Source organism: Lepidochelys olivacea (genome assembly GCF_965140295.1).
Source record: "Lepidochelys olivacea isolate rLepOli2 genome assembly, chromosome: 1".
Taxonomy (NCBI): Eukaryota; Metazoa; Chordata; order Testudines; family Cheloniidae; genus Lepidochelys; species Lepidochelys olivacea.
Genome location: NC_140411.1, coordinates 269605051 through 269627023, shown reverse-complemented (window position 1 = coordinate 269627023; position 21973 = coordinate 269605051). Strand labels below are relative to the sequence as shown.

Sequence of the window (21973 nt, the reverse complement as noted above, 5' to 3'; positions counted from 1 at the left end):
GACCCCTCAGGGGGTTGTGAGGTTATTACATGGAGGATCCTGAGCTGTCAGCCTCCACCCCAAGCCCCGCTTTTATAATGGTGTTAAAAATACAAAAAACCTGTTTTTAATGGGGGGGGCGGGTTGCACGCAGAGGCTTGCTATGTGGAAGAGGTCACCAGTACATAAGTGTGAGAACCACTTCTCTACACCCTGTCGATATTGGGAACCAGTTCAAGCCAGAGCGGGCTGCCGCAGCCCCAGCCCCTGTGGCCATTGGCCTAGCTCACACCGGCCCGTCTAGTCATCCCGCCTGGCCTTATACTCTCCCCGCCGGCCAGTGCCGGGTCTGTTCAAAGCCCGAGACGGAGCCAGGACGCGGGGCGCAAACACCAGCCAGGCCAGGAGCCTTCACACGCCGCCTCCGCCCGTTGCCACGCAACCGCCCCTGTATACAGGGCAGGCAGCGGGATGATGGCGGAGGCCGGGTCCCCCCCGCCGCCGCCTCCCTGCCACGGGACGCAGCCCCCGCCGGCTACTTTCTTCGGGGCGCTGGAGCCGGGGAACCCGGTGATCGACAGCTTCGAGTCCGAGCTGCGGGACTTCCTGGGCTTCATGCGCCGGCTGTGCAGCGCGGAGGCGGCCGAGCCGCGGAGGCAGGAGCTGCACAGACGCGGGTACAGGCAGAGCGCGGGCGGGGAGCGGGTCCGTAACGTGCTCCCGGAGGGCGCCGCCTGCTGCCAGGGTGCCAGGCCCGGCCACTGGCGGCACTGCCCGCGACACACCGCCCGGGACCCCGCACCCCCCTCAACCCACACTCAACCCTACTCCCCCGCCCCGGGACCCCGCACCCCCCTCCACCCTCACTCAACCCTACTCCCCCGCCCCGGGACCCCGCACCCCCCTCGACCCTCACTCAACCCTACTCCCCCGCCCCGGGACCCCGCACCCTCCTCCGCCCTCACTCAACCCTACTCCGCCGCCCCGGGACCCCGCCCCCCCCTCCGCCCTCACTCAACCCTACTCCCCCGCCCCGGGACCCCGCACCCCCCTCGGCCCTCACTCAACCCTACTCCCCCGCCCCGGGACCCCGCCCCCCCCTCCGCCCTCACTCAACCCTACTCCGCCGCCCCGGGACCCCGCACCCCCCTCGGCCCTCACTCAACCCTACTCCCCCGCCCCGGGACCCCGCACCCCCCTCGACCCTCACTCAACCCTACTCCCCCGCCCCGGGACCCCGCACCCTCCTCCACCCTCACTCAACCCTACTCCGCCGCCCCGGGACCCCGCTCCCCCCTCGACCCTCACTCAACCCTACTCCCCCGCCCCGGGACCCCGCCCCCCCCTCGACCCTCACTCAACCCTACTCCCCCGCCCCGGGACCCCGCCCCCCCCTCGACCCACACTCAACCCTACTCCCCCGCCCCGGGACCCCGCCCCCCCCTCGACCCACATTCAACCCTACTCCCCCGCCCCCCCCTCGACCCTCACTCAACCCTACTCCCCCGCCCCGGGACCCCGCCCCCCCCTCCGCCCTCACTCAACCCTACTCCCCCGCCCCGGGACCCCGCCCCCCCCTCCGCCCACACTCACCCCTACTCCCCCGCCCCGGGACCCCGCACCCCCCTCGGCCCTCACTCAACCCTACTCCCCCGCCCCGGGACCCCGCCCCCCCCTCGACCCTCACTCAACCCTACTCCCCCGCCCCGGGACCCCGCCCCCCCCTCGACCCTCACTCAACCCTACTCCCCCGCCCCGGGACCCCGCCCCCCCCTCGACCCACACTCAACCCTACTCCCCCGCCCCGGGACCCCGCCCCCCCCTCGACCCACATTCAACCCTACTCCCCCGCCCCCCCCTCGACCCACACTCAACCCTACTCCCCCGCCCCGGGACCCCGCCCCCCCCTCCACCCTCACTCAACCCTACTCCCCCGCCCCGGGACCCCGCCCCCCCCTCCGCCCTCACTCAACCCTACTCCCCCGCCCCGGGACCCCGCACCCCCCTCGGCCCTCACTCAACCCTACTCCCCCGCCCCGGGACCCCGCCCCCCCCTCGACCCTCACTCAACCCTACTCCCCCGCCCCGGGGCCCCGCCCCCCCCTCCGCCCACACTCAACCCTACTCCCCCGCCCCGGGACCCCGCCCCCCCCTCGACCCACACTCAACCCTACTCCCCCGCCCCGGGACCCCGCCCCGCCCTCCACCCTCACTCAACCCTACTCCGCCGCCCCGGGACCCCGCCCCCCCCTCGACCCTCACTCAACCCTACTCCCCCGCCCCGGGACCCCGCCCCCCCCTCGACCCACACTCAACCCTACTCCCCCGCCCCCCCCTCGACCCACACTCAACCCTACTCCCCCGCCCCGGGACCCCGCCCCCCCCTCCGCCCTCACTCAACCCTACTCCTCCGCCCCGGGACCCCGCCCCCCCCTCCGCCCACACTCAAACCTACTCCCCCGCCCCGGGACCCCGCCCCCCCCTCCGCCCACACTCAAACCTACTCCCCCGCCCCGGGACCCCGCCCCCCCCTCCGCCCACACTCAACCCTACTCCCCCGCCACGGGACCCCGCCCCCCCCTCCGCCCACACTCAACCCTACTCCCCCGCCCCGGGACCCCGCCCCCCCCTCCGCCCACACTCAACCCTACTCCCCCGCCCCGGGACCCCGCCCCCCCCTCGACCCTCACTCAACCCTACTCCCCCGCCCCGGGACCCCGCCCCCCCCTCCGCCCTCACTCAACCCTACTCCCCCGCCCCGGGACCCCGCCCCCCCCTCCGCCCACACTCACCCCTACTCCCCCGCCCCGGGACCCCGCACCCCCCTCCGCCCTCACTCAACCCTACTCCCCCGCCCCGGAACCCCGCACCCCCCTCCGCCCTCACTCAACCCTACTCCCCCGCCCCGGGACCCCGCACCCCCCTCCGCCCTCACTCAACCCTACTCCCCCGCCCCGGGACCCCGCACCCCCCTCAACCCTACTCCCCCGCCCCGGGACCCCGCACCCCCCTCCACCCTCACTCAACCCTACTCCCCCGCCCCGGGACCCCGCACCCCCCTCAACCCTCACTCAACCCTACTCCCCCGCCCCGGGACCCCGCACCCCCCTCAACCCTACTCCCCCGCCCCGGGACCCCGCACCCCCCTCCACCCTCACTCAACCCTACTCCCCCGCCCCGGGACCCCGCACCCCCCTCGACCCTCACTCAACCCTACTCCCCCGCCCCGGGACCCCGCACCCCCCTCGACCCTCACTCAACCCTACTCCCCCGCCCCGGGACCCCGCACCCCCCTCGACCCTCACTCAACCCTACTCCCCCGCCCCGGGACCCCGCACCCCCCTCGACCCTCACTCAACCCTACTCCCCCGCCCCGGGACCCCGCACCCCCCTCCACCCTCACTCAACCCTACTCCCCCGCCCCGGGACCCCGCACCCCCCTCCACCCTCACTCAACCCTACTCCCCCGCCCCGGGACCCCCCACCCCCCTCCACCCTCACTCAACCCTACTCCCCCGCCCCGGGACCCCGCACCCCCCTCCACCCTCACTCAACCCTACTCCCCCGCCCCGGGACCCCGCACCCCCCTCCACCCTCACTCAACCCTACTCCCCCGCCCCGGGACCCCGCACCCCCCTCCACCCTCACTCAACCCTACTCCCCCGCCCCGGGACCCCGCACCCCCCTCCACCCTCACTCAACCCTACTCCCCCGCCCCGGGACCCCGCACCCCCCTCGACCCTCACTCACCCCTACTCCCCCGCCCCGGGACCCCGCACCCCCCTCCACCCTCACTCAACCCTACTCCCCCGCCCCGGGACCCCGCACCCCCCTTGACCCTCACTCAACCCTACTCCCCCGCCCCGGGACCCTGCACCCCCCTCGACCCTCACTCAACCCTACTCCCCCGCCCCGGGACCCTGCACCCCCCTCGACCCTCACTCAACCTTACCCCCCATCCCATGCCGGGACCCTGCCCCCCCCACCTCTTACCCAGACCCTACCCCCTTTGCCCCGCAACAGGACCCTGCACCCCCACCACCCGTCATCGGAACCCTATTCCCCCTGCAACGGGACCCTGCAGCCCCCACATCTCTCATCTGGACCCTATCCCCTTTGCTCTGGGACTCTGCACCCCCCCCCCCAACCGTCATCCAGACACTACACCCACCGCACTCCTGAACCCTACAGCACCCTCCCCAACCCTCATGCGGAGCCTACCTACCCCGCACTGGGACCCTGCAGTACCGCCCCCCTCCCCGCAACCCTCATGCGGATGCTACCTCCCCCCACACTGGGACCCTGTACCCCTCCAACCCTCATCCGGACCCTACCCCCCCCTGCACTGGGACCCTGCAGCACCCACCCCTAACCCTCATCTGGACCCTACCCACCCCACACTGGGACCCTACAGCCCCCCTGCACCGTAACCCTCATCTGAACCCTGCCTCCTTGCACCGTAACCCTTTGTCATCTGGACCCTGCCCCCCTGCACCTGGAATCTGCACCCCCTCATAATCCTCATCCAGACCCTCCCCCCCCCGCCACTGGGGACCCTGCAACTCCCCGCCCCGTAACCCTCATCCAGACCCTGCTGCCCTCCAGCACTGTAGCCCTCATCCAGACCCTGCCCATCCACATCGAGACCCTGCATACACCCCGCACCATAACCCTCATCCAGACCCTGCTGCCCTCCAGCACTGTAGCCCTCATCCAGACCCTGCCCATCCACATCGAGACCCTGCATACACCCCGCACCATAACCCTCATCCAGACCCTGCCCCCCATACCAGGACCCTGCAGCCCCTTCCCCCACCCCCCGTACCATAACTCATCTGGACCCAGGCCCCCATCCCACCCCGGGGACCATGCAGCCATCTCCCCCTGGTTACTCTCATCCAGACCCTGCCCACCTTTTCCCGCTCCTGGGACCTGCAGCTTCCTGGGGACTCTGCAGCTTCCCCACTGTAACCTCCATTTGGACCCTGCTCTGGGGACTTTTTAGCTCCGCTTCTCCCGGAGACTCTGCAGCTTCCACTGCTCCAGTAACACCTAGGCTATCTGGACTCTGCCCCCCTACCCTGGGCACTCTGCAGCTCTCCCTCTGTAACCTCCATCCGGATCCTGCGCCCCCTGGGACCCTGCAGCTCCCCCATAGCCACCAGCTGGACCCTGCCCCCCACCCTGGGGACTTTGCAGCCCCCCTCCCATAACTCCCATACAGACCCTGCCCATCCTGTCTTGCCCCAGGGACCCCGCAGGCCCTCTGTAACCCCCATCAGGTCCCTGCTGTCTCTACCCCGTCCAGCCCCGGGGCCCCTGTAGCTCCCCCCAACAAGCCTCATCTGAACCCTGCTCCCCACTACTTCCCACAGCCCCATATCCTTACCTTGTGCCCCCCAACAGCCATCCAGCCCTTGCTCCCTCAACCTCCCCTGCAGATCCCTGCCTGGACCTTGCGCCCCCACTGCTACCTGAAGACCCCCATCCAGATGCTGGCACCTCTCCCTGCAGCCCCCATCCGGATCCTGCCGCCTCCCTGTGTAACCCCCATCTGGACTCTGTCCCCACCTCCCTCCACAACAGCTATCTGGATCCTGACGCCCTGCAATCTCTGTCTGGCTCCTGATCCCCCACATCTTTCTCCCCAAAAGTCCTCTTCCAACCACTGCTCCCCATCTCTCCCACTGCAATTCTCCACCAGCCCCTTGCCTCTCTCCTGCAATCCCCTTGAATCTACTGTCCCTTCCTGCTGCCCCCTTCCCTGGCAGTCTCCCCCAGCCGCTGCCTCTTTTGGCTGGGTCCTCCTCTTTACCCTGTCAATCTAGTTACTGTCAGCCCCTGTAGGCTTTCTTATCTGCTCTTTGTAGCTCTCATCCATCATGCCCCTCACCTTCTAGTCTTCCTGTCCCCCAACCATCTGCTCAAATTTTCTCCTCACCTCCAACTTGACACCCTCCCTGCCACTGTGCTGGATTCCCACCTAGTGTCACATGCATTTTACAGTGTTCCAAACCCCAGGTGTTTAAAAACAAAAAATGAAATTTGCTTAAAAATTGAGATTAAAAAAAATCTTACATGTTGGGCTCTTATTTGCCGTCTGTTTTTTTAGCTGTCAGGGTTTATGTTTTTCAGCTTTTCTTGCACAATCATGAAGTCTAGAAACTTTTATGTTGAGTCTCATGTAGTCTTATGACTTCAGATGACTGGGGAGGGGGTTAAGAAAAACACTAGATATATATCATATAGCTATGCATATGTTCATATGTACTTGTGCACCTTTATATGTGTATGCATGTGTGGGTACACATAAGTGTATGGATGCACACTCTAAATTTTTATAATTTAATATAAAATAATATAGTATAATAATATAAATAATAATATAATGCACTATGTATGCAGCAGCCAGGAAAATATCCAATTCATACAGTGTGCGTTTGTGGATGTCTGTCTCTTTATAAGTGCTTATAATATATATTTGCATGGTGACCATCACTATAATATCTAGGCTCTATGATATACACTTACTTTTTCCTTCAAGGGAAACAGCTGGTTCTGAAAAATACCGCCTGAGCAGAGTTCTTACTTCTAATTCTCAGCACCCTAGTACGGGGCAGGTGGAACTTCCCAAGCTGTCAGCATTTTTCATCCCTCTGAACAGTGATGGGGGGTGGTTGTGTCATGAACCAACTTCCTATCACCCAACTCTAACTCTTGGAACTTTTCAGTTAACTGAAGCAACAATGCTCCCCAGAGCAGCTGAACCTTTCCATCTGGCACTCTGACTTTGCAACCCAGCAGTGATCATCTCTGGGTGTCCTGTTCTGCTGTAGACCTTCCCAATTTCTAATCAGCTAAGGTTCTTTTTTTTTGTTTTTTGTTTTTAATTGATACATTTGTTTTTCCATAATTCTTTCATTCAGGATGACGGTTAGGCCCAGGCGTACCATCAGGGTGCACCAGTTTCCAGGGAGTTGGGGATGTTCAAGTATATGACCAAGCTTTTATTTCGGCTTCTAGGTGCTTTGGCACCTTCACTTGGTGTTTCAGACTTTTTCCCTTGCGGATTTAATAGATTCCAAGACCAGAAGGGACTATTGTAATCATCTAGTCTGACCTCCTGTAGCAGGCCCCAGAACTTCCCCAAAATAATTCCTAGAGTGTATCTTTTAGAAATACATCCGATCTTGATTTCAGAATTGTTGGTGATGAATCCACCATGACCCTTAGGAAATTGTTCTAATGGTGAATTACTCTCACAGTTAAAATATTGCACCTTATTTCCAGTCTGACTTTGTTCAGCTTCGATTTCCAGCCATTGAATCATGTTATACCTTTGGTGTCTCTGTTTGTAGAGCTTCATCATCTTTCACTTTGGTACTTTTGTAAGCCTTCATTTGTTGCCTCAGAGATTCATTCTTTCGTTCCTTTGGCTGTTCTTTATTCTTTTTTAAAATGTCAGTCTCCACCTAGACTCCTCAGAGGAAGGAAGACCACTCAGCAACTTCAAACATTGTGCCGTAGAAAAATGTGTGTAATAATGAACATTTATTATATCCTTTGATTGGGAGTTGGGTGTACTGAATCTGATCTGTCTGCAAATGTCATCCCAAGTGCTCAGTGATGTGGGGAATGCATCAAAGGCATTCTTGAGGCACCCTCCTGCAAAACCAGGAAGTCCAGCACTTCAGAATCCTTTAAAGGAGAAATCCTTGAAGTGAAAACCTAAATCAGCTCTATTTGCTAAGAACTGGGATTCTGCAGGTGCTGCCTATATCAGCACAGACTCAGCTCACTTCAAGGCCCAGCAGGGCAGTTTCACATCCCAATTATTCTGCACTGTCCGCCTTGAAGCTAGGAACTGATGCCCTCTTAGTCTTTATCCTTGAAGTAAGTAGTACCGAACAGTTCATCTGACATTTATCATCTCCAAGTAAGAAATGTCAGCAAAAAATGTAGGGAGAGAGAGCTCTCACTTCCAAAACTCCAGCATCCTAATGCCATGGCAAACCTCCTGCTCCAGGCAGCATTGCATGAAAACTTTCAGCATCCTCCCTTCAAATTCAGTATAGGGAGATGGAGGTAGGAATTCTGAGTGGCAATGTGTATTCAGGTACCTCTCCAGATCACAGATATTCATCTCTGAGGTTGCTTAGAAAGCTGCTGTATTGCTTCCCTCTTGCCTTGCTCGTATCAGGCGTTGTTGGAACTCTCGACACAGTTGGACCATTTTTTGTGTTTGAAACACCAGCCCTGGCGAAGGTACTCCTGGTTTCTCTTGTAGTGAGGATCTCAAAATGGCCAGCGTCAATGCCTCCTAAGGCATTTGTATATACTCGAGAATCCATTATCATTTTGTCAGACCAGGTACTTGTGAGGGTGTAGATTATGTTCAGAGTGACAGGAAAATACAGTGGGGAGATTTATATACACAGAGAACATGAAACAATGGGTGTTACCATACACACTGTAATGAGAGTGATCAGGTAAGGTGATGTCTGTCTGCATCTGTACGAGTTTTTTCATTAAGTTGATAGATTTCCACTCCATATGGCTAAATTCAGTGCCTTGCATAATGACAGGTTTCAGAGTAGCAGCCATGTTAGTCTGTATCCGCAAAAAGAAAAGGAGGACTTGTGGCACATTAGAGACTAACAAATTTATTTACAGCTCACTTCATTGGATGCATTCAGTGGAAAATACAGTGGGGAGATTTATATACAGAGAACATGAAACAGTGGGTGTTACCATACACGAATGCATCCGATGAAGTGAGCTGTAGCTCACAAAAGCTTATGCTCAAATAAATTTGTTAGTCTCTAAGGTGCCACAAGTCCTCCTTTTCTTTTTGCGGGTACAGACTAATACGGCTGCTACTCTGAAAAGAGTGACAATAGTTACTATTTGAATTTAGAGGGACATGAATACTCTTCTAATACCAAATATATTTACACGCAGAAGAGAAGTAAACTTCTCCATTACAAGTGCCAGGAAGTTTGAAAACTAGTGTATAAAGTTGTGGACTTGGTTTTGCATTAGTGCAGGAAGCCTTTGCATCTAACAGTTAAGTACTGAAACCTTAGAACTATTATATTACAAACTTCTGAGCTCTAATGTGGGGTCCAATAGAAGGCTGAGGACCTACATTACACCAAGGTCACCCTTTTCCCCTTGGAATTTGAAGGTGATTTATACCTTTCTTCTTTGACATTTGTATTTTTGTATCTGAACAAACTATTTATTTTTCATGTGATTGGCCAATTTCTGTTTTGAGGAGCATTCATTTCCTGCTAAAATCAGGAACTGACTGGAAAGTTACAAAAAGGTGGCTTTATGGGTCCCAATGTCATTTGACCAATAGAGGAGGTGGCTTGAACTGCAACCCACTCCTGCGGCCCTTGTAAGGTCCTTGGAGCTTGGAGACTTCCATTTGTCTCATATTAGAGAGCACAAGACCCAGGAGTAAGAATCCTGTGAAAAGGATGTCTTCAAATTTTAGCTTCTCTGTCTCCTCTCTTCTTCCTTATTTATAAGTTGTTACTTATGAGTATCTCTGTTATGATTGTTGAGACTGATCTGCAGGTGATTTGTTAGGGGATTACCTGCAAAAATAGATGTTTGGCATTGTGAAGATTCGTAATTTAATTCTTTAATGGAGTGCTCCTCTGAAAACCCCTGTCCTTCTTACTATGAACCTGGTTTCCAACCAGCTATCATGTCCCCTTTTGAATGTGGCTTTCTCAATTAAGTACAAAGAGAATGTTGTTTCAGACCACCTGTCATATCCATTTAGAGTTTTAAAGACAAGGACCCCATTATTCAAATTACAGCCAGTATAGGAGTCAGAGTGGTGGCACGACGTAGCTGGTGCACTCTACTTAGCAGGCAGGCTGCCCTTGAGGATCAATTACAGTTTACTGGAGACCTGTTGGATTAATCAGAGATGGAGTTTGTTACACTAAATCATCCTTGGTGATAGCACTATAGATAATTGTGGTCTGGTCTGTGATTGAAACATAAGAGAGTAATAACCTGGCCCAGCAGAAGGTGACATTTTTGGCCACTGATGATATCTGATATTGCCTGAGGTATGTCTACACAGCAATTAAACACCCGCGGCTGGCCCATGTCAGCTGACTCGGGCTCGTGGGACTCAGGCTATGGGGCTGTTTAACTGCAGTGTAAATATTCAGGCTCGGGCTCCTGAATGTCTGCACCACAGTTAAACAGCCTGCAGCCTGAGTTCCACAAGCCCGAATCAGCTGACGTGGGCCAGCTGTGGGTCTTTAACTGCAGTGTAGACATACCCTTAGAATACTTTTTTAGTTAGTTTTTCATTTGCTTTTTCTCTTCCACCCCCAGCACATATGTCCTTATCTATTCCAACTATTGTAATTTTCTTGTACATTTCATGCTAGATCAATCTCATACCAGAGACTGTCTAGTTAGTTCTCTTCTTATTCCTGTGATACATGCCATAGTATGAAAAATATCGGTTTTTATTTCCGGATCCACTAATTACTTAGTTTATGGCTGCCTGACATGCTTTATTACTTTTGACATTTTTCTTTTCTGTCCTTTTCATTCATTTGTTCTAATCTAATGATTTTTCCACATTGTAATCCATTGAGTTTATTTAAAATACCAAATAGTTTTTTAAGACTGAACATCTCTAAACATACAGTGATTTTCAACATTTTTCATACTAGCTGGGAAAGTGGGACACATTATACACCTCTTATGACCCTGTTGGAATACTTCAAAGGATTCATATGTTAGAACATTTCGATAAGTACTTCTATAGGAGGTAATTCATCCTAAAGTAAATCCATTGTGATAAAAGCGTGAAACTTGATGGTTGACTTGTTTGCTCAAATCAATGTTAATAATCACTTGGTTTTTAAATTCATAGTGTTCATATTGTTTCAGGTGCATTTGGAAGAAAGAGCTCTTTAATGGATAACATAACTGGAGGTTTTATTATTCATTTACTTGATGTAGCAGGTCTGTTGCCAGCTTTTAATGTGTAACTTTTGTCTCCTGCTGTTTGTTTAGAGCAAACACTTTGTTTAATATTTGGATCAAGTATAAGCCTCGACTGCCAGATTGGTATTACAATGAAAAACTTCTGAAAGTTGGTGACCTCCTTATTCAGATCAAAGTAAGTCATATTAAATAGAAAAGATTCTACTCCCAAGTCTTTTTGTGATTCATTGTGTGTTTCTATGTTGGGGTTTCGGTTAATTATACTTTACTGGAAGCTGTTTTGAATGTGAGATAAATTAATAAAAATAACTCTAATTGCAGTTGGTGTATTGTGGCCATAGCTTATTACACTGAGCATAATTGTTTCAATGTTGCATTTTGCTCCCCCATCTGTTTCTTGTGTCCACCTGTTGTCTGTCGTCTTATGTTTAAGACTAAAAACTCTTTGAGGCAGGGCCCATCTTTTCATTATGTGTGTATAATGCTAGCACGGTGGGGCTGCAGTCTCTGATTGGGGCCTCTAGGCACTCTTGCAATAAAATACAAAATATTTAATAATAGTAAAAAGAATGGACCTGTGTTGATGAGTACATGTCTTTTGTTGCCTGCTGAACGGGACCTCAAACCTTATCACATGGATGTCCTTAAGAGGAGGCCCTGCCAACCCGGTTTATTGCCTGGGATTTTGAGGGTTTATTCCCAGCCAATATTCAGAGACAGTTCAAGAATGTACTACTTATTCCTGGGGGAATTCTGTGCCACTGCTTGCATGCATAATTAATGTACCACGCATAATCTTTTTCCAGAGAAAATAACTTCTACCAGAAAGTTGCTGCAATTCCACCTTTTGCCCGCCAGGGGCCACTGTGGCACTAAAACAGAGCAGCTGCTCCCGGGTGGGTAGTAGGCCCAGTTGCCAATAGGGAAGGGAAGAGATTGCCTGTCTGGCAGTGCTGTGCCTGTGGGGCCAAGTCAGTAAACAGAGGATATGGGGGGGACAGACAGCGTGGGGCTGGGGAGGTGTCAGAGACTGGGGTTCCTAAGGGCTATTGGGGAAGGACAGACTGGGACAAAGGCTGAATGGGAGTGGAGGTGCTGGGCCAAATGGGGACAGGGGGAGGGGGTGTAGGGTCATATAGGGGAAGGGGGTGGCCGAGTGGGGGCATAGAAACACATGGGCACAAGCGCAGGGCCAGCTCTAGGTTTTTTGCCACCCCAAGCAAAAAATTTGCTGGTGCCTAGAGCTGGTCCTGCACAAGCAGGAGGGATGCAGGGACACATGGGGATGGGGATAGGGGACTGGCAGAGGGGTATAGGGACATCCAGGGACAGGGAGGGGATGCAGAGACACATGGAGGGTGGCTGTGGGGTGGAGGGACACATGGGGATGGAGGAGCAGGTGCAGGGACACATGGAGTGACAGGGACACATGGAGTCAGGGGCAGATGTGCCTGACTGAATGGGAGAGGCTAGGGATCAGCCAGGGTCTGCATAGGGGAGGCTCCCTAACCCCCTCCCCCCAAAAAAAATCTGTTCCATATTTCTTCCACCCACACCTAACAACCCCCCAGGTTCACTCCCAGACTCCTTTCCTCTCCCTCATCTCTTCCATTACCCCAGACTCCCCCAAGCTTTTGCACTGCTTCTGATGGGGGCGGGAAATATGGTTCTGTATTGTAGTTTAAATGAATTACTCAAAGTTCTGTATTTATATGCCTAGTAAGGAATCTATTTGACAAAAAACATTTCCTGAATCTTTTTCATTATCTGTATTGTTACAGACATAGAATCATAGAATATTAGGGTTGGAAGGGACCCCAGAAGGTCATCTAGTCCAACCCCCTGCTCGAAGCAGGACCAATTCCCAGTTAAATCATCCCAGCCAGGGCTTTGTCAAGCCTGACCTTAAAAACTTCTAAGGAAGGAGATTCCACCACCTCCCTAGGTAACGCATTCCAGTGTTTCACCACCCTCTTAGTGAAAAAGTTTTTCCTAATATCCAATCTAAACCTCCCCCACTGCAACTTGAGACCATTACTCCTCGTTCTGTCATATGCTACCATTGAGAACAGTCTAGATCCATCCTCTTTGGAACCCCCTTTCAGGTAGTTGAAAGCAGCTATCAAATCCCCCCTCATTCTTCTCTTCTGCAGGCTAAACAATCCCAGCTCCCTCAGCCTCTCCTCATAACTCATGTGTTCCTACTTGCTGACAGGTATTTTAAAATAGATTTCCAAAATAATTGATACCAGTGTGATTATATTGTGTTATTTTGAGAAATGATATATGCAGAATTTTAAAATATTGTGTGTAGAATTTTTAATTTTTTGATGCAGATTTCCCCCAGGAGTAAGGCTGGAAGGTAATTAATTGCAACTGAACTTTAATAGGACTAGAGGGTTTCACACTTCCTAGGCCGAGCTTCTTGCACATACCTGGTCTCGTTGCATCCCTCCAGTACCTTCCACAAGCTCCCTGCATGCCATCCCCTCTATTTCAGGGACTCCTTGCAACTTTCCCGATCTCCCCCTGACAGAGGTTATGTGTATTCCCTATTCCTCACTCCTCCCATACCGGGGTCCCCCATTCCAGCAGCTCTGTGTGCACCCGTCTTTTCACATCCTCCACATGCCTTCCATTATTCTCTTATTCCCATGGAAAGGGCTCAGTGTGTCCCCCATTCTGCCCTTCTTCCCATGGCAGGGGCTATGTGTGCCTCATGCGAGATTCCCCCAGTGTCTCCTGGGCAGTGGGGCTCAGACGTTGGCTCCAGGTCCTAGCAAGTCTAAGCCAGCCCTGTCGACGCAATTAAAACAGGGTCCCAACCCACTGTTTGAGAACCTCTGCAATAGGTGGCAGTTCAACCTCTGAGTCAGTATGGAACCACTGTCCCAGCATAGTCTTAGAAGGGATCTTTGTACTACCGAAGGGCTGTCTTATGGATGAGACATAAAGTCTGAGTTCCTGCCTGCTTGTAGTTATTAAAGATCCCATGGCATTTTTCACAAGAGTAGGATTATGAAATGAGGTGTATTGGACAGTTAAGGTATCTAAATTCCTTCTGCAGTTTCAATGGAATCAATTAGTTTTCATCACTTCTTGTTCTACAGCAGTGTGTGGGTTTGGTGTGAACTCTGAAACGGTTTGCTCTTTTTGCTCAAGATGTGGGCACTGCAGTGGGGGATGAAATAACAATCCTTGTGTATAGTTTATAAAGCTTTTTGTTCTGAAGTGCTTTTCTCAGTAATAGCATTATGATTACCCCTCTCAAGCTGTAGGACATTCAGCCCATGACTTTGTTGTGTTGTCGTGAGAACATAATATTTTAAATCCACTGTCAGGTATTTGTCATGTTTCTGAATAAAAAAACCTCCTGACTCATCTTTGATTACTCCAAAGATTCTAATGCTTTCAGTGGGTGACTTTATCATTATAAACTACATTACAAAATGTTTTCCTGACTTCTCAGCATAGTCCTGGATGAGTCTACTTCACCTCCAGTTATTGTTCTACATTGCCATTTGTTAAACGAGTGTAAAAAAGTATAATACACATTTTATAATTGCATAGAAAAATAAAATGCAAAATCTATGAATAACATATTCTTCACATTCCAGGAATATAAGATGGCACTTTTACAGTGCTATGGACGGTATCTTCAGCAGTTCAGTTCTATAAACCTTGATGAGGTAATAGCAGACATGAATCAGTTTAAGTCCATGTTTTTTCCAAATGGCTTTGGTGATAAAAGTGCTGCACTTACGGTAGGTATAAACAAGAAAGAGTTTTAACAAAAATATTAATGTTTTCAAAATAAGAGGCCATTATTAAGCTTCAATAAATGTATATCAGACTGTTGCACTAATGAGAGGTAGATTTACTACCTGGAGCTCTTTAATTGTTCACATATCCAGAATAGGAAATGACACACATGCCTACAGAGCTCCTTGCCACAAGATGTCTTTGAGGTTAAAAAAGGATTAACAATTATCTGAATGCTGAGAATATCCAGGGTTATAAAATTAATGATTTAAAAAAAGTTTTGGAAGGGATATAACCCCTCACGTTTCAAGGCATAATCCAACCTCTAACTAATTGGGGGTAGGTAGACAATTTTCCTGTGGGCAGGTTATTCCATGACCAGGGTTTCTCCTCCAAAACAGCTGATCTAAACTACTGTCAAAGACAGGATATGGACCAAAGTTGATGACTGGTCACTGATTGAATGTGGCAATTTTTGTGTTCCTTCATGATATGAAAACAAGGCAGTCAACACAATTAGAAGTTTGTATTGTAATTTGTGCAGGATTCCTGTGTAAAAATACTATACATAAACTGCTTGATGACAAAGCAGCATCACACTACTATCAATATATTCTTTTCCAGGAATTAAATGAAATAGACTGATAAATAGATATATATGGTCATTTGTTTCATCTGTAAATGATGAAAATTTGTAGGAAAGCCAAATGACCTCAGGGAGGATGTAAACATCCCTTTGTGTTATCGCTTCAAGAGACCAAGGGTTTGTGATAGGTCCTTTGGTATGAGAAAGGCAGGGCAAGGTGAGAGGGAGGCATCACAAAAATAATGCATTCTGTCCCAGCAGTGCTCTGTTGAATCTCTGCTGCACCAGACACTGATGTGGGGATTTGGATTTCTCCCTGAGCTAGGATAAGCCGTGAGTTTTTTGCCTGCACTTGTGATGACCAGGAACAGCTGACCTTAGTTAGGAGTAGAGCCTTAAAAAGGGCCTTAGATTTTTTTTTCGGGAAGAAACGGAATGAGGTGACTTGCTTAGAATCCAGGACAAGGTGCTCTGGAAATATGAGAGCTATTGTTTGTTTTGGTATTTAAAAACTGTTCAGCGTCAAGAAGGGAATGTGGTCAGAGATTTCATTAATCTGTTTTATTTTGCTTTTACAAGATAATTTTTAAAATAAATCTAAAGTTCCAGAAATGGTTTCCTTTAGTTAACTTGCGACATGTGTTAAGTTTCTGTCCATCTTCATGGACCTTGGAAATGCCACGGGACCTAATTTCAAAATGGAAGGTGCATAAATTAGAAAGCTTAGTCCATATAATATTGATATATATGGAGAGTTAGACCTTAGGCACTGATCTACTTTTGTCCTGAGTCCCAGTCCAGTGCCTTATTTATCCTTCCTTCCTACCCCTCTGTCATGCAGGAGACTAGTGCATTAAACTTATTCTCTGCATGTGGATCTAATGGAAGCACAGCTTAATAACACCTTCTCTGTTCTCTAATTCACTATGCCTGTAACTGTCATGGTATAACTCTGCTATATGCTTTACTTTCTCATGTTTAGTATTTTGTTGTGCTTTGCTAATGTGAAAACTGATAAATATAAATATTTTAAAAGAAAGTTTCTTATTTTACTTCTGTTCCCATACACTTTAGTTCCATGCTTTACAAGGAAGGAATATTTGCATTTACCAGATGGTATGCAGCAGTGATAGAAATCTCCAGAATCAAGAGTCTCTGCAGATGTGTTTCAATATCTTGTCCTTTTTACGACTCATTATGCAGGTGACTCTACCTCAGGAGCATTTATGTTGGCTTATCTATAATGGTACGTTACACATTTCATTTATATTTTTCTATCGAAGTATGCCTTGGGAAGGAAGTTTCATACTTGTTCAGTAATGACAACAAAAAGACTGCGAGTGAAAATCTAGTTCCCTTTTAATAAGTATTTTTTTCAACAATTAAATAATGATATTTTGAAATTCACAATGACTTTCATTTTTCATTTTTCTCTATGGTATTACATTTTTGTGTTGGACATCTGTAAAAGAAATAACTTATTCATAGACCACAGTTGAGCAGTGTTTTGAGTGTACTAATGTAATTAATTCTGACAGATCATAATGAAAGCATTTTTTAAATTAAATGCTGAGACATGAGCAAACTGGAGAATTTTTTTAGCTATAAAATGTACTTACAAATAGGGATTTTTTTGTACAAAGAGGATTACATTTCTGAAGTGTAGGACATAACTTATGTGACTGTTTGAAACGTAAAAAGTTTGCTTTTTTTAATAATATTCTCCAGCATTGGATTTAATGATAAAAATTCCTTTAAAAATGGAAATCATTTTAGATTAAGAATTTGATTCCATCTGTATCTGATTAATATTATCCACCATGTAAGTGTGTTGTTCATACTTGGCTTAATTTAGATCAGATAAACAGACTTGGGTATATAAAAAGAGACGTATCAAGAGTTCTTAAAAGGTCATTCTGTTTTTTTCTTCCACCCGAAATAATGGATTATTATTTGATGCTAAATTGTAATATAAAATTGCATATGAGAGAAAAGGTGCTTTTGAATTGGCGGTGAAGAAGTGCTGGTATCTTCTTTCCTGTTTAGAGCTGTAATGGGGCTAGAGATTCTAACCACACTTATCTGCTGGGACCACTCTTGGTCCCACCTCTCCCTTTCAGCTGTCCCTTGACTGCCAAAGAAACCCAATAAAATAATTAAATTAAAATCTACTAAAAATCCCATTCTGGGATCCCATTACCAGTTCTCTGGACCAGATTCCTGTCTTGAGCATGGTTTTGACCAGCATTAGCTCCTTTCAGCTGGCTGAAATGAGGTTAGGTTAGGGGCTGAACTTTGGCATTTCTCCTCCCAGGATTCTGCTCCTTCTTATGGGAAGAACATCTTTCTGTAGCTCCCTCAGCAACAGCAGGTTTGTGGCTCACTACACATCCAAGGCATATACCAATACCCTATTAATGGATGCTGTGTGGTGGCTTGTTGATGAAATGCCCTTCTAGTTGTGTTGATTGGCGTTTGGCTGCCTCTTTGCACTATAGATGTCCTTTCCTACACAGAATATACACCCTGGAGTGTTTTATTGCTTGTCTAGCTTTTTGTGTATGCAGAACTTTGTTACACATGTTACACTTCCACAGTGGGATTTTCAAAAGTACCTTAGTGACTGAAGATCACAAGTTCCACGAATTTTCTCATGAAAATTCTACCCCCAATAGTCACATCCCTTGATTTGACCTGTGATATTAAATATTTCTAGTGGACATTTAAGACTTCAGTAATATTTTAATTTTTATGAGGCTGTTTTTCTACTTATTTTACAGTGGACATGAATATTATACAATAATTTGAATGGCTTCAACTTCTCTAATTTAAAAATAATTATGTAAATTTTTTTATTTTTAAAACTATATTTTCAGTTGTTTTTCATCTTGAAATAAGAGACTTATTAACAATCCAAATACTAACAACAAAATTTCAGTTAACTAGCATAATAGAGTTGAAGTAGAAATGTTGGACTCATATCCATTTTTGTATAGATTTTAATTTATTTTTATTCTTCTAGGTACAATTTATATATACACCATATGCAGACATTTGATGAGCAAAGGTCAGTCTGCTAAGGTATGGCAAGATAAACTGGAAGGTTTTTTATATTTAGTATTTCTAGTATATTGTACAGCTATTAAGAATACTTTTAGTTTTACAGCAAACAGAATTTTACTGAAAAGAAGGAAATGCTTTTTTATTTTGTCCACATTGGGTAAATCTTATCTGACCGACTCCACTCTTCCTGGCACTAGTAACGCTGACCATCCTGGACAGTGGGGTGAAAGAGTTTGGTATCCAGAGATTCTCATTAGAAGGGCAGGAGAACATGAATCCCCCAAGCCTTCATGGACCTCTGTGGCATTCAACTGTGAGCATATATCCCCACCATACCAGGCTGCTGGTCTGTGGGATTAGTCAAGCCCCTGTGGAATGTTGGAGTAAGAGTCATCCAAGCCCCTTGAAGTTGTATTTAGTTCATTTTTAATTTAATAAACTATTTATTTCAAAAGTGAAGCAGACTTTAACTGCACAACATTTTAATGATTTATCACCCCAATCTTTGGCTCCTAATATCTCGACACAAGGTAGTGATTCCAAAGTAGTCAATTATCAAAAAAGGGTGGTACAAGATTCTTAAACTGGTTTTGTGAGGAAGGCAGAGGGTTGAGCTTAGGGTTCTCAAGTCCTTAATTAGATATCCCTGATGGAGCCTCATTCCCACTGGATGTTTTGGGCCAGATCTTCAACTGGTATAGATCATTGTTGCTCAATTGAAGTCAGTTACATTGATTTACACCAGCTGAGAATGTGGCCTTTTGACTTAATTTTGACAAAAAATCTTCTTAAAATATCCATCATATAATACTGCTTACTTGTAAATTTGAATAAAACAGAATGCTTTAGACAGATGTTGTATCCATATGTGACAGATACTACACTGTAACTCTGTCATCACTATAAATGCTTAACTAAAGCAAATAGTAACAATGACTCTTAATGGCAAGCTGTTGTTAACTAAGGTTAGGATAATTTGTTATACGTAGTTATAGTTTCACTATTTAAAATAGGATATAAATCAGCAAGCTGAGCCATATTGGGCTGTTTGTTTACATGAATGGAATTATCCTTTTGCTGTTTTTTGTTAGAGCTGTAGTGACACCCTGTGGCTGGGTGTTTTTTAACCGTGAACGTTTCTTTCATATGACAGGTTTCAGAGTGGTAGCTGTGTTAGTCTGTATCAGCAAAAACAACACGAAGTCCTTGTGGCACCTTAGAGACTAACACATTTATTTGGGCATAAGCTTTCGTGTGCTAAAAGCTACTTCATCAGATGCATGGAATGGAACATACAGTAGGGAGGTATAAATACCCCACAGCATATGAAAAAATAGGAGTTGCCTTACCAAGTGGAGTGTGGGGGTCAGTGCTAACGAGCCAATTCAATTAAAGTGGAATGGGCTATTCTCAACAGTTGACAAGAAGGGGTGGAAATCACTTTTGCAGTGCTAATGAGGCCAGTGTAAACAAGGTGGCCCATTGCAAACAATTGACAAGAAGGTATGAGTATCAGCAGGGGGAAATTAGTTTTTGTAGTGACCCATCCACTCCCAGTCTTTATTCAGGCCCAATTTGATTGTGTCCAGTTTGCAAATTAATTCCAGTTCTGCAGTTTCTCATTGGAGTCTGTTTTTGAAGTTTTTTTGTGGAAGAATTGTCACTTTTAAGTCTGTTATTGAGTGTCCTGGGAGATTGAAGTGTTCTCCTACTGGTTTTTGAATGTAATAATTCCTGATGTCAGATTTGTATCCATTTATTCTTTTGCGTAGAGACTGTCCGGTTTGGCCAGTGTACATGGCAGAGGGGCATTGCTGGCACAAGTGATATATTTGTTAGTCTCTAAGGTGCCACAAGGATGCCTCGTTGTTCTTTCATATGAGTGTCTCAGTTGGTATGCCCTGGACTTTATTTTTTTACTTATCTAGATTTGAATTGGATTTCAATTTTCCCCCCACCTGGAGTAAGCAGACACTGGACAATCCTGGATCCAATATTTTTTGTTGTTGACATATGGTTATTTCAGTCTTTCATAAAGAGCAAGTGTATCCCTCTCAGTGACTGGAGAGTTTCAAAGGAAATCTTCCATTTGAACATCTTAGCATTGAAACTGGAAGTGACTTTGTATCTTTATTCTGTATGCCAGTGTAGCTCATATTATACGTGTAATGTGCTTCATGATTTCTGGAGGAAATACTGTCAGCAACATTCAGGACATATATTTTCTGTTCAGTAATTTACAGAAGGCCTGAGTTTGTAAACTGACTGCATTTGGAAACGAGGGTGCTCATCATCTCTTAGAGCATCAGGCCCAAAGATAGTAAGAGAGGAAAATGCTGTTCAGTAGGATGAAGTGTTGCGATTCTGTAGAAATCAAGCTAGACCTGGCTTTTAGTAGGGCTAATTATATCAAAAGGTCTTTGCTGTGAAGAGTAGGTTTAGAGAAGGGGATGAATTTCCCCAAACTGAAGGTCTGAACCTCCTGCACCCACTGAAGACAGTGAGAATAGAGTGTGCTCAGCGCCTCATAAGAAGTGCTCAGTGCTTTGCGGTCATAAGAAGTGCTCAATGCTTTGCGGAATAAAAGCCTGAAGAGCTTGATCTTGCATTTTTCAAGTGAGTAGGAGTTTTGCAATTGACTTGAATGAGAGCAGGATCAAGCCCTAAATGAGGAAACAGTTCTGTAGTGAACTGGGATTGTTTTGATATCTCAGACCATAAAATGTCAGGTGAAGATGAAGAGAGACAAGGTGGGTGATGTAATATCTTTTATTGGATTAACTTCTGTTGATGAAAGAGACTACATAGAGTTCTTCAGGTCTAGAGATGAAAATGAACACAGTTCTAGGTGGAAAAATTCATAAATGACTGAAAGTAAAATGAATGAAATATTAACTCTCTTTCTGTGATTTCGTGTTCTAATTTGCTCCGTTATTTAAGACCATGTTTTTATGTGCATCTTTGAGCAATAAGAAATGCATGTCAATGCTTAATACTTTTCTCAGCCCTTCTATAAAACACAACTGTTTCAAGTTTATACTGTTAATACATTTTGAGCAGTTCTTTATAGTGTTTTGTTTATAATTGTTTTTTCCCATCACAGGTGCTGGAATACCTATTGTGGGCCAGCATATGTATGGAATCATCAGTCCCACTTTTAGCTGTACACTATTTGACATGGAGAACTACCCTTTACACTGCAGTTTGTTATTGCTATTATGACTGCCAAGCCAGCATCCATGGAGAGGTATTTGTAACAATAAATGGCAAACTGCATATTTATTTAAATATTAAATTTTATTATGATATTTGCCTTTTATCTGCATTCAGAAATGTAGTTAGGCTACTACAATATGTTTTGCTGTATAAATTGAACTAATAATTCAAATTAAAGCACAGTAGTACATTTTAATATGTACATAAACATTCTAAGTGTTCAGGGCTTGACTGTGGCCAGCCCCTCAGCAGTTGCACTAAAGGAGAGAGAGTAAGGAGTTTCTCTCTCCTTGCATCTGTTGTACAGGAGCTGGCTATTATTTCAGTCTTTATTGTTCTCTGAACACAAGGATGAGGAGGTGGTGTGGCTATTATACT

At 47.8% G+C, this 21973-nt stretch overlaps 1 protein-coding gene across 1 annotated transcript in view; it reads left to right on the top strand.

The window, feature by feature from the left end:
* Positions 1 to 438: 438 nt before the first annotated feature.
* Positions 439 to 21973, top strand: part of CFAP54 (cilia and flagella associated protein 54) — a 216676-nt gene continuing 195141 nt past the window's right edge. The window contains exons 1-6 of the mRNA XM_084646844.1: positions 439 to 656; positions 11038 to 11143; positions 14586 to 14732; positions 16391 to 16562; positions 18339 to 18397; positions 21483 to 21626. Coding sequence (XP_084502970.1) covers positions 451 to 656; positions 11038 to 11143; positions 14586 to 14732; positions 16391 to 16562; positions 18339 to 18397; positions 21483 to 21626 — 834 coding nt within the window. The 5' untranslated portion in view covers positions 439 to 450. The remainder of the gene's footprint in view (positions 657 to 11037; positions 11144 to 14585; positions 14733 to 16390; positions 16563 to 18338; positions 18398 to 21482; positions 21627 to 21973) is intronic.